General features: G+C 52.1%; 1 protein-coding gene across 6 annotated transcripts in view; it reads left to right on the top strand.

The window, feature by feature from the left end:
• The window catches only part of ITGAD (integrin subunit alpha D), a 33,842-nt gene that overhangs the window by 4,029 nt on the left and 16,885 nt on the right, over positions 1-12,928 (top strand). For 3 of the 6 annotated variants that reach the window (XM_032243300.1, XM_032243303.1, XM_032243301.1), the window contains exons 3-10: positions 599-702; positions 837-907; positions 1,015-1,129; positions 5,389-5,519; positions 6,831-6,976; positions 10,486-10,639; positions 10,737-10,887; positions 11,391-11,464. In XM_032243300.1, coding sequence (XP_032099191.1) covers positions 599-702; positions 837-907; positions 1,015-1,129; positions 5,389-5,519; positions 6,831-6,976; positions 10,486-10,639; positions 10,737-10,887; positions 11,391-11,464 — 946 coding nt within the window. Of the gene's footprint in view, positions 1-598; positions 703-836; positions 908-1,014; positions 1,130-5,388; positions 5,520-6,830; positions 6,977-10,485; positions 10,640-10,736; positions 10,888-11,390; positions 11,465-12,928 lie in introns of those variants that run through there. The other 3 variants (XM_032243302.1, XM_032243305.1, XM_032243304.1) reach the window with 3 other exon arrangements.

Below are 12,928 nucleotides of genomic sequence, written 5' to 3' on the forward strand. Positions count from 1 at the left end.
ATTGTGGGTAGTGATAAACATTTCCAAAATTAAAAAAACTTTCCCACTCAGGGAGTTTTGCAAATAAACCATCGACTCTACCTAACTATAGCTATAGCTATAAATCCTAGTACACTACCTTAAATTGGTCAATTGAAATTGCTCATATAATATTTACATTGATCCAATGAATCGACTATTTATTTTGAAGCCTCCTGTCTTCAGGAAATTGTTCCAATTAACTTGAGATTATCTATTTCTTGGGGCTCACAGTAATGGCAACTCGGAAACGCAATGTACTTACCCATGATGGGGAAATGCCATTTTGGCCTTTAAATAGTTTTCTTTTTGGTGAATGTTAAAAAAAAAAAATTCTAAACATAAATACACACATACGTATGTATGCACGCTCAAAGCCAAATAAACAAAAACCCCAGCAGGGTCCCTGGGCGTTTGTGGGTTACACCCGGGCCCTGATTTCTGAACATTCTGCCAAGCTGCCAGGAATTACCCTCACAAAGCCTCACTTCCCCATGGAGGGGCACTTCCTCGCCCCCAAGTGCCCGCGGCTCCCACCCCTCCTGCAGCTGCAGTGACATGGCCACGGTTGTGTCTCCAGACTCGTGGTGGGAGCCCCGCTGGAGGTGGTGGCCTCTAACCAGACGGGACGTCTGTATGACTGCGTGGCTACCACCGGCGTGTGCCAGCCCATCCGACTGCCCAGTGAGTGACCAACCTGGGAACTGGGGCCCTCAACCCTCCTGAACCCAACTGTGTCCCCCGCTTAACTTCCAGTCTAGACCCTCCCCGCAAATGAGTGTGTGTGTGAGTGAGGTCCCATGTGTCTGCTCTCGCAGTCTGCCCCGAGGCTGTGAACATGTCCCTGGGTCTGACCCTGGCAGCCTCCACTGACCTCTCCTGGCTTCTGGTGAGTGAGAGCCTCCAGCCAGGGTAGGGTCATGGGGGAGGAGGCCGGGGCTGGGGGTAAGGAGGAGCGGGTGCTGGGGGCTCCTGGCTCACAGGCTTCTGCTCCAGGCCTGTGGCCCAACCCTGCACAGAGCCTGTGGGGAGAACTTGTACTCAAGGGGTTCCTGCCTCCTGCTGGGCTCGCAATGGGAGATCATCCGGACAGTCCCCGATGCCCTGCCAGGTAGGTCCCTGGCAGGCCATGGCTCCTGCTGGAGCATGTGCTGGCACTGAGGGTGGGCAGGAATGAGGCCTTTGTCTGGGCCCCTGTATCCTCCCTTGAGGGCTGAGTGTGGCTAGGAGAGAAGCCGGGAGGGGAGGGCCTCTCAGGCAGAAGCCCTGCTGCTCCAGGTTAGAAGTTCTTCGTAGGGTTTTTTCTTTTCTTCTTTTTTTTCCTTTTTAAGACAGGGTCTCTGCTGGGTGTGGTGGCTCATGCCTGTAATCCCAGCACTTTAGAAGGCTGAGACGGGCGGATCACCTGATGTCAGGAGTTCAAAACCAGCCTGGCCAATGTGATGAAACCCCTGTACTAAAAATACCAAAAAAATTAGCCAGATGTGGTGGCCTGCATCTGTAATCTCAGCCACTCAGAAGGCTGAGACAGGAGAATCTCTTGAACCTGGGAGGCAGGGGTTGCAGCGAGCCAAGATTACAACATTGCACTCCAACCTGGGTGACAAGAGCAAAACTCCATCTCAAAAAAACCAAAAAACAAAAAACAGGGTGTCTGTCAGGCTGCATGAACACCCGGATAATTTTTTTGAGGCAGATTCTTGCTATATCACCCAGACTGGAGTGCAGTGGTGCAATCATAGCTCACTGCAGTTTCGAACTCCTGGGCTCAAGTGATCCTCCTCCCTCAGCCTCCCGAGTAGTTGGGACTGTGGGTACATGCACCACAGCTGGCTAATTTTTCTTTCTTTTTTTGTAGAAATGGGGGTCTTGCTATGTTGCCCAGGCTGGTCTTGAACTCCTGGGCTCAATGGATCCTCCACCACAGCCTCTCAAAATGTTGGGATTACAGACATGAGTCCTTGTGCCTGGCCTGAGGGGTGAAAGTTCTGATGGGGACAGAGAGGAGCCTCAGTGTGCAGGTTGTCGAGGGCATCAGTATCTTCCAGTTGCCAACAGGTGCACGGCCGCTTCTTGAGTTTCAGAGGAAAGACCTTAGGGTGGTGAAGATGTGGTGAGGATGATAAATCCACGAGGGAGGTGTTTCTTCCGGATGGTTCACTGCTGAGCTTCAAGGATTCCCCAAACTAACTTTCCTCTCTAAGGGGAGCCAACAGGGCTCCAGAAAAAGTGATGTGCAATTTTGTCACTGCTCACATCTTCCACGGAGAACGGGGCCTGAGGACACCACCGTGGCATCTCTCTGAGGGTCAGTCTGCATCATGGTGGTGCCCAAGTTCATTTTCCACGGGTGCCAGGCTTCATTCCCTTAAAGCTTCATTTCCTCGAAGGCATTCAGTTTCCTCATTGGCAAAATAGAGCTCAATAATCAAGGGGTTATGAAGATGGAAGGGATTGAGGTGTATAAAGCACTTGGAACCCTGCCTGGCACATAGTATGTGCTAGCCCCTCTGACCCGTCTTCCAGCTGGGGACTGCGTGCTGGGACTGGGAGGGAGATACAGGCAAACTGTCTCATCTGCGGTGCTGGCAGGAATGCCAGGGGCTGCTCAGGGTGCTGACTGAGGGTGCGGCTTGAGCCAGAGAGGCCATGATGCCAGGCATGCTGGGCCTTTAGACAAAGGTGGAGCAGCCGCAGAAACATCCTCAGAGCAAATGGTGAAGGTGGAGTCTATGGAGGGGTCCCAGGGAAGGCGGAAGGGGCAGCTAGGGCTCCTGGGGGGACCACACCCAGCCTGAGATTTCTGTGAAGCCAGGTTAGGGAGGTGGAACTTAAAAACAAGGGGTAAATGTCTTCTCAGAGCCAGCTCTGAAACTCATGAGGTGGGATGCCTGATGCAAATGGGACTGGAGCATAATCGTGGTGCAGGAAAGGTAGATGTGGGTCCAAGTGGAAGGGACCAGGTCCACTGAGCATCACCTGTGTGCCAGGCAGTGCTGAGTGCCTGGTAAGAATCACCTTACTGCATCCTCACAACATCCCGGGTGGTGGGCAGGCCCATTCCCATTTTACAGAGGAGAAAGCCAAGGTTCATAGAGATGAGTTCCCATCGATAGCAAGAGGCAGAGCCCAGAGCTTGAGCCATCCTTGCCTGATTGGCAGAGTATTTTTTCAAAAGGACATGTCCAGGCTCCTGCTAGTGCAAGCCCAGGGGATACAATAAAAAGACAAAGAAACAGAAGAGACATTGTGAGAGGATTGCCACAGACCTGGCCTGAGAGAGGATGAGAGGGTGGTTTTGGGATGCAGCTGAAAAAATAGGCACCACTGCAAGACATTGGCTGCCCAGTCGTGGGCAAAAAAGGGGAGCTCCTAGGGGATCTGCAGCCTGCTCTGTGGATGTTGAGATTTGCTGGTGATTGAAGAAGCAGGAAGGGAAGTGACCTTCTGTTTCTCCCCAGCACCCTTGAAGCACCAGGTGGTTGAACAGCTGGGGTCAGGGAGAGGAAAGAGGGAAGGCGTTTTTTTCACAGTGGTGGGCAGGGGGCAAAAACCGCAGCCCTGTGGTGTGGGCCTTACACCTTAGTGCTCTGGTGGCCTGATCTCCCACCACCCTGGGGGCAGCACAGGATGTGGCTGCTGGTGGAGCCATCAAATGGGCCCTGAACATGGTCACATTCTCCACATGAGCCTGGGGACAGCATGAAGAGTCTTGTTTGTGTCCTCATGACTGCGAGTGAGCTCCACGAGGGCAGAGGTGGCATCTCTTTTAAAGCCATGGTCTTAGGTGTGGTTCCGCCAGACAGACTCTGAGGTCACTTGGGAATGTTCTTTTTTTTTTTTTTTTTTTGAGATGGAGTCTCACTCTGTGGCCCAGGCTGGAGTGCAGTGACATGATCACAGCTCACTGCAACCTCCACCTCCTGGGTTCAAGTGATTCTGCTGCCTCAGCCTCCTGAGTAGCTGGGATTACAGGCACCCACCACCATGTCCGGCTACTTTTTTTGTATTTTTAGTAGAGATGGGGTTTCACCATGTTGGTCAGGCTGGTCTCGAACTCCTGACTGCAAGTGATCTGCCCTCCTCAGCCTCCCACAGTGCTAGGAATACAGGCGTGAACCACTGCGACTGGCTTGGAATTTTCCTGGGTGCCGCACCTGTGGCAGTGTGAAGGGTGGACGCAATACAATCATAACAGAGGCCCAAGGCCGACGCGGCGGCACTCACTTGCCATCCCAGCACTTTGGGAGGCCAAGGTGGGTGGATCGTTAGAGCCCAGGAGTTTGAGACCAGCCTGGGCAACATGGCAAAACTCCATCTCTACAAAGAGATACAAAAATTAGCCAGGCAAGGCGGTGCATGCCTGTAGTCCCAGCTACACAGGAGGCTGAGGTGGGAGAACTGCCTGAGCCTGGGGAGGTTAAGGCTGCACTGACCTGTGATCACACCACTACACTCCAGCCTGGGTGACAGTCAGACTCTGCCTCAAAAAAACAAGAAATGAAAAAACCAGAGGCTTCAGCCAATGCCTGGGGGGCTCAGCATGCAGCTGGCCCTTCAGACCCGAACAAGTCATCAGATAAAGGTTGCCTTCAGGTGCAGAAGGTGTCCCCATGGGCGACAGTTCCCCTCTGCCTAGCGCAATTCCTGGGAAGGGAATCAGCTTCGAGCCAACTCCACGGAGCTGGAAATGAGGGCCTCTGTCCTGATGGGGGGTGGAATGGGGTCTAAGGTGGATCCCTGGCCCTCTTCCCCCTTCCCCCAATCCCGCCACCCTGCATCATCCCTGCAGACATATCTTACAGGCCTTGAAGGTGCCCGGCACATGGTGAGGATGATGCCTGAGGCTGACCCTGGCGGAGGGCCAGGCCTTGCCTCCAGCATCTGTGTGCATGTTGCTTTATCCTTGCAGTAATCCCACATGGTAGCTACTGCTATTACCTTCATTTTACACACAGGAACACTGAAATTTCACAGAAGTTAAGTAATGTGCCTGAATTCACCAGTTAGCACATGGCTGAGCTGCAGTTTAGCACAGGCACACTGGCTCCAGAACACGCACCCTGGACCATTTTGCTTGACATTCTCCCACGATGCTTGTAGCACCCCTAACGTCTGTGTTTGATGAATTATTTGTTGATTAAATGAATGAGGAGCCCACCGGAGCCCTGCGTTCTCCTCCTGCTCTTTCCAGGCTATGTGAGAGGAAGGGAGCAGGGGGCTGGCACGGCTGACCAGGGTCTCCTCCAAGGAGGGGTCGGAAACCAGGTGGGGATGCCAAGAACAGCCCCTGGGCTCTGTTGAGCAGGAGCTGCAGGAAGGGGCTTGGCCCCTGCAGTGCGTCTCTGATTCCTCCTCATTTCCCTACAGAGTGTCCACATCAAGAGATGGACATTGTCTTCCTGATTGACGGCTCTGGAAGCATTGACGAAAATGACTTTAACCAGATGAAGGGCTTTGTCCGAGCTGTAATGGACCAGTTTGAGGACACTGATACCCTGGTGAAGACTGGGCACCTGGGGCTGGGGGCTGGAGGGCGGGGGAGGCTGGCCTGGGGGAGGCATCCCAGGAAGGGTGGAGGCAGGTCAGTGGAGCCACGTGCGATGGGGCTGGGCTGGAGGATGAAGCTGTGGTCCCAGCACAGGCCCTGACCTAGGAGACCCCCCCATGGTATTTAATAGGTATCCAGAAACTACAGGAAATACGACGTTTCTGCCATTTAAAAACATTGAAAGTGTTTAAAAATAATTTTGCTATGAAATTTGACTGATTATAACTCAGCCAATTGATTGATGGTTTATTTTATTTTCCATGTAATGATTTTTTATTATTTCTCAGCAAGTAGCACCTATGTATGTGCAAAAAACCCACTTATTTTTTCAAACAGGGTCTTGCTCTGTCATCCAGGCTGCAGTGCAGTGGTGCAATCATAGCTCGCCGCAGCCTGGACCTCCCAGGCTCAAGTGATCCTCTGGCCTCAGCCTCCCAAGTAGTTAGGACTACAGGTGCATGCCACCATGCCTGGTTAATTTTCAAATTTTTATTTGTAGAGATGGAGTCTTGCTATGTTGCCCAACATGGTCTCCAACTCTTAGCCTCAAACAATCATCCCACCTCGGCCTCCCAAAGTGCTGGGATTACAGGCATGAGCCACCATGCCCAGCCAAAAATTCTTGAGAAGTAAGGAAATACATAAATTGATTTAAGGCATGATAAAATTTTTTAAAAGCTAAGGGTAGCAAATATTGTGGTTGGCAAAGTGGTTCTTTGTAAGCTGTGAAGGAAACATCATTTGGTTTCGATTTTCCAGTTTACATTTTGTATTTTTGGGCCAGGGAATTTTCTTTTCTGGGTTTCAGTATATTATTTGCAGGGCCTCAAAACACATGGGAAATGGTTTGTAAATCCAAAATAATTCCAAATAAAAAGTTTACTAACAATAAAACCAATATGGCTGCACATGGTGGCTCACACCTGTAATCCCAGCACTTTTGGAGGCTGAGGCAGGCGGATCGCGAGGTCAAGGGTTTGAGACCAGCCTGACCAACATGGAGAAACTCCATCTGTACTAAAAATACAAAATTAGCCGGGTGTGGGGGCGCACACCTGTAATCCCAGCTATTCGGGATGCTGAGGCAGGAGAATTGCTTGAATGCGGGAGGTGGAGGTTGCAGTGAGCCAAGATCATGCCATTGCACTCCAGCCTAGGTGACAAGAGAGAAACTCTGTCTCAAAAAAAAAAAAAAATTAATTAAAATTAAAACAGTAGTAACAGCCACTGAGTCCTGGGCCCTCCTCCCTGGCCTTTGCAGTTCTCACTGATGCAGTACTCAAACCTCCTGAAGATCCACTTCACCTTTACCCAATTCCGGACCAGCCCGAGCCCGCAGAGCCTGGTAGATCCGATCGTCCAACTGAAAGGCCTGACATTCACAGCCACCGGCATCCTGAAAGTGGTGTAAGCACCCCCGACCCTGGCCTGCTGATGTGGCTGCCACCCCTGCTTCCTAACCATTGGTCAGCACAGCTCTTCTCAGAGGCTGAGGGAGGCTAGGGAAAGGGGCTACCAAGCATGTCGGGGCTGCAGGGAGAGCCTCCCCCCGAGGCGCTCCTGGCTGCTCACTGCCCGTCTCCCTGATATAAGACTAGGCTTTTCTACTTTCTGCCTCTGCTTTGCCTGGTTCTGTGGAGCCTGGACCCCAGGACCCCCACTTCCTGCTCCCCCAGCCCCTACAGCAGCCAGAGGCCCAGATTTTGTCTCAAATACATTAGGCTCACATGCTGGCTCCCCGAGAGCTACTCTGGGTGTAACCCTGACAGCGACGGGCTCTAAGTCTCAGGGATTCTCAGATGAGGATAGTTTACAGCTTAGGATTGAGACCATGCGTGTGGGGTACTCAGCCCAGGGCACGCAGGAAGTGTCGGATAAATGCCTGAGATTTTGTCAGAGAATGGAGCAGTCAGGGACTCAGGAATTGTCCCCCAGGGTCGTCCTGGTGCCTTTCTCCCCACTCAGTTCCTGCCCTGCTTCCCTCACCCCTGCGCTGCCAGGCGCTCACCCACATCTGTCTCGCACAGGCGGTCTATGCCTAAAACAATGTAGGAGGTGGGGCTCCCGAGAAGGGCATGTGGCTCTGTGGGAAGCTGCTGGGCTGAAGGTCTGGACCCTAGGCTTCCTGCACACACCCCTGGGAGCGTGCTAGGATTTGGCTTAAGCATTAGATGGTCCTGCCAAACTCACCCTCTTTATTTCTGGGAGGCTCTTCTGCCTTGAATGGTGGCCCCTTGTAACTCAGCAACCTGGAGGAAGGCCTCCGTCTGTCCTGTAAGTTTAAAGTCACATGGGAGTGTCCCCTTCTGGAGTCTCCACCTCACCCCTCAAAGTTCTTCTGGTGTTGGGGCCTGAAGAAAAAATGAATAAGGCAGGGGTGACCGAGTGGATCTCACCAACTCCAGTCCTGCGCCCAAGCCCGGAGTACAGGGAATTTCCCAGCAGCCTCTGCTCCCCAGAGCCACGCCCATCTCAGGGCTGGACCCAGCCAAGGATTAGACCTCCCTGACCCTGGTCCTTCCTTCCTCCCTCCCTCTCTTTGCCCCTCTGCTTGCTTGCTTCCTTCCTTCCTTCCTTCCTTCCTTCCTTCCTTCCTTCCTTCCTCTCAGCCAAGGATTGGACCTCCCTAACCCTGGTCCTTCCCTCCTTCCCTTCCTTCACCCCTCTCCTTCCTTCCTTGTCTCCCCCCCCCCTCCCTCCCTCCTTCCTTCCTTCTTTCTTTCCTTCTCCCTTTTCTCCCTTCCTTCTTTCTCTTTTTTTTTTTGAGATGGAATCTCACTCTGTCACCCAGACTGGAGTGCAATGGTGCGATCTTGGCTCACTGCAACCTCCGCCAATCAATTCAAGCAATTCTTCTGCCTCAGCCTCCCAAGTATGTGAAACGACAGGCCTGCACCACCACACCTGGCTAATTGTTGTATTTTTAGTAGAGACGGGGTTTCACCATGTTGGCCAGGCTGGTCTCGAACTCCTGACCTCAAGTAATCTGTCTGCCTCAGCCTCCCAAATACTGGAATTATAGGCGTGAGCCACTGTACCCGGCCTCTTTCTTCTCTTTCTTCTTTTCTTCCCTTTCTTATCTTTCTTTCTTTTTAAAGAAGTTTTATTACAAAAAAAGTAAAAACAAAGCAAAACCCAAATGGCAATAGCAGTAAGGAAACTTTTTAAAAAAGTATTATATTACCCTCAGTCCCTCTAGTCAGCCACCCCACAGTATTTTAGCAACATCAAGGGATATCTACAAGTGAATCAGTAAATCTCAGTCGCATAGCACAGTACTACTGCCATCCTCACCTTTATTCGGGCTTCTTTTGTATTGTCACATTCAGGGCAGAAACTATTTTCATCTTGTTTGGGTTTTTTTTCCCCTCATCTACATCCACAATTTTTTGTTTTCTTTTTTTTTTTTTTTTTTTTTTTTTGAGACAGATCCCACTCTGTCACCTAGGCCAGAGTGCAGCGGCATGATCACAGCTCACTGTAGCCTCCAACTCTGGAGCTCAACAATCCTCCTGCCTCAGCCTTCTGAGTTGGGACCACTGGTGCATGCCACCACATCTGGCTAATTTTTCAAAACAGTTTTTGTAGAGGTGGGGTCTTGCTATGTTTCCCAGGCTGGTCTTCAACTCCGGGCCTCAAAAGATCCTCCTGACTCGGCCTCGCATGCAGGCGTGAGCCATTGCCCCCGGCTGACAGTTACATTGTTAATTGATTGTTACAGCTGCCATCTAATTAGTGTAAAACTTGGCCGTGTTTAAGCCTGGGGATAACCGACACTACTCGTTTCAGTTATCTACTTTGCCTAACACACCATCCCCAAGTTAAGAGGATTAAGCAGCAATGCTTCATAATTTTTCATGGTCCTGGGGCTCAGCTGGGTGGACCTCCTGCTGTTCTTGCAGAGCGTCTCTCACGTGACTGTGGTCCGGTGTTGAGCCGGAACATGGAGAGTGTCATTCCTGCGTCTGGTGCCTGGGCAGGGTGGGCTGGAAGGCAGGCTGAGTGGGGAAGGCTGGGCCTCTTACGCCAGGTGACCTTCCTCCAAGCAGCCACTCCATGGGTGCCTCCAACAGGGCAGCCGGACTCCTCTCATTGTGGCTCAGGGCCCCAAAAGTGCAAAAGCAAAAGAAACCAAGGCTTCTGAGATCTGTAACTGGCATGATGTCACTTCCACCACATGCTACTGATGAGGGTGGGACTCAGCCAGGCTAGGTCCAGTGTGGGAGGGAACCGGGTGTGATCCCCTGGGGGCCGTCTTTAGAGACAGCTGCAGCGCCGTTATTATCCTCATCGTGCGTGGAGAGAGGCAGTGGCCGGGAGAGGTTAAGTCCCATGCCCCAAGTGTGTCTGACTCCAAAGCCCCTGCTCGGAACCACACTGACTCTGGAGAAGAGAGTTCAGCTGTGGATAGAATTTTAGAAACAAAGAATGTGACTTCCTTCATTATTGATCTGACTAATTATGGTTTGCATGGCTTTCAAAAACCCGGGCTCAGTGGCTCTAATCCCAGCACTTTGGAGGCTGAGGTGGGTGGATTGCTTGAGGTCAGGAGTTTGAGACCAGCTTGGCCAACATGGTAAAACCCCATCTCTACTAAAAATACAAAAATTAGTCAGTGCGAGGGCGGGTGCCTGTAACCCCATCTACTCAGGAAGCTGAGGTCAGAGAATCCCTTGAACGCAGGAGGCGGACACTGCAGTGAGCTGAGATCACGCCACTGCGCTCCAAAGCCTGGGCAACAGAGTCAGACTCCATCTCAAAAAAACCCCCAAAATGACCAAAATCAATTCCTTAACATGGCTGATAGAGTATAGGGGCACCAGCATGCCCCAGCCTTTCAGATGAGAGCGCGGCAAGTGATGTCTTCCAGAATCAATCACATCTCAGTAGAATCATCTCCCTCTCTTCCCCGACAGGACACAGCTATTTCATCATGAGAACGGGGCCCGCAAAAGTGCCAAGAAGATCCTCATTGTCATCACAGATGGGCAGAAGTACAAAGATCCCCTGGAATACAGTGATGTCATCCCCCAGGCAGAGGAAGCTGGCATCATCCGCTATGCCATCGGGGTGCGCCTCCTCCTCACCCTGGCCCCAGGCTCAGCCTGCACCTCCAGTAGGCGCAGGGCTGCTGGGCTCCCCCTCCTCAGCTGCCTCTCTGCTGCAGGTGGGAAACGCCTTCCAGAAACCCATCGCCAGGGAGGAGCTGAACACGGTCGGCTCAGCCCCTCCGCAGGACCATGTGTTCAAGGTAGACAACTTCGCAGCCCTCGGAAGCATCCAGAAGCAGCTGCAGGAGAAGATCTTTGCAGTCGAGGGTAAATAGGAGCAAGGGTGCGCCTGGGAGCCAAGGGGTCCCCACCCAATTGTTCCAAGTATTTTTATTTTTTGACGGAGTCTCACTCTGTCCCCAGGCTGGAGGGCAATGGTGTGATCACGTCTCACAGCAACCTCTGCCTCCTGGGTTCAAGTAATTTTCCTGCCTCAGCCTCTGGAGTAGCTGGGATTACAGGCGTGTGCCACCATAGCTGGCTAATTTTTGTATTTTTAGTAGGGGCAGGGGTTTGCCCTGTTGGCCAGGCTGATATCGAACTCCTGATCTCAGGTGATCCAGCGCCCTCGGCCTCCCAAAGTGCTGGGATTACAGGCGTGCGCCACCACTCCCGGCCTGTCCCTCCCAGTCTTGATGGGCCATTCCTGTTCACAGCTCACTCAAATTTGCTCTCCGGAACCCAAGCGCCAGATCATGTTCTCTTCCCTATGTTCTGAGTCCTCAAGGTCTCATGGCTTCTGGGAGCCTCACTGAACTGTTTTCCCACAGGAACCCAGTCCAGGGCAAGCAGCTCCTTCCAACACGAGATGTCCCAAGAAGGCTTCAGTGCAGCCCTCACAATGGTGGGTAGAGCCTGCCCTCAATCCACAGCCCTTGTACACCGACTCTGCTCCCGCCCTCGGCTGGGAGCTGGGAGCCAGATATAAATAAGAGCAGACCCCGTCCTCAAGTTCACCCCCTCGCCAAGGAGAGGCCCCCATGCTGTGTGTTAGGGGCCAGGAGCACAGCAGGGAGGAGGGTGGCCGGGGTGCTCTCAGGGATCACGTATTCTAGTGGAGGAGACACTAAGCATGAGCCCCTCAGATAGCGCTAGGCATGGGTAAAGAAAGAGATGGCCAGAGGAGGCTCAGAGATGGAAAAGGCCGGCTCAAGAGGAATCAGGGGAGACTGCTCTGGGCACAGGACAAAGCAAGTGCCAGGGTCCTCAGTGGGAGAGAGCTAGGGCAGCCTGGAAGGAGAGGGCTGGAGGCTGAGAAGGACGAGGTGAAATTAAAGACGTGGTTTGGAAGTGTGAGTGTGCTCAAAGGATCCAGATGGGGCCCGGCGCTGTGGCTCATGCCTGTAATCCCAGCACTTTGGAAAGCTGAGATGGGTGGATTACTTGAGGTCAGGAGTTCAAGACCAGCCTGGCCAACATGGCGAAATCCCGCCTCTACTAAAAATTTAAAAAATTAGCCAGGCCTGGTGGCGTGCACCTGAAATCCCAGCTACTTGGGAGGCCCAGGTGGGAGAACCGCTTGAACCCAGAAGGCAGAGGTTGCAGTGAGCCGAGATCATGCCACTGCGCTCCAGCCCAGGTAACAAAACAAGACTGTCTCAAGATCCAGATGGGTTTGCTTCAGAGTAATTTGTGGGTGTCTAGGGAGTGGTGAAATGAAACAAGATTGGTCAAGAAGAATTGATACCGAAGATAGGTCATTATACATTTATTTCTATTTCTTTATGTGTTCTAAATTATCCATATCAAAAGTTCAAAAGAGCAATAAACAAAGTACATCCAGGAGGAAATTCCAGTGGACCCCTGAAGGAGCTGAGGCGACATTGAGGTTGACTTTTCCTGCCAGGCACAGTGACTCACACCTGTAATACCAGCACTGGGGGAGGCTGACGTGGGAGGGTCACTTGAGGCCAGGAGTCCAAGACCAGCCTGGGAAACAGTGAGACTCTCTCTCTACAAAATTTTTTTTAAAAATTAGCCAGGTGTGGTGGCATGTGCCTGTGGTCTCACCTACTCAGAAGGCTGAGATGGGGGATTACATGAGTCTCGGAGTTCAAGACTGTAGTGAGCTATGATCGTGCCACTGCACCACAGACCTGTGTGACAGAGCAACAGCCCGTCTTAAAAAAAAATGAAGTTGCCGGGCGCGGTGGCTCACGCCTGTAATCCCAGCACTTTGGGAGGCCGAGGCGGGTGGATCACGAGGTCAAGACATCTAGACCATCCTGGTCAACACGGTGAAACCCCGTCTCTACTAAAAATACAAAAAATTAGCTGGGCATGGTGGTGCGTGCCTGTAATCCCAGTT

The sequence above is a fragment of the Sapajus apella genome, unplaced genomic scaffold (assembly GCF_009761245.1).
Source record: "Sapajus apella isolate SASKATOON/1434 unplaced genomic scaffold, GSC_monkey_1.0 scaffold51, whole genome shotgun sequence".
NCBI classification, from domain to species: Eukaryota; Metazoa; Chordata; class Mammalia; order Primates; family Cebidae; genus Sapajus; species Sapajus apella.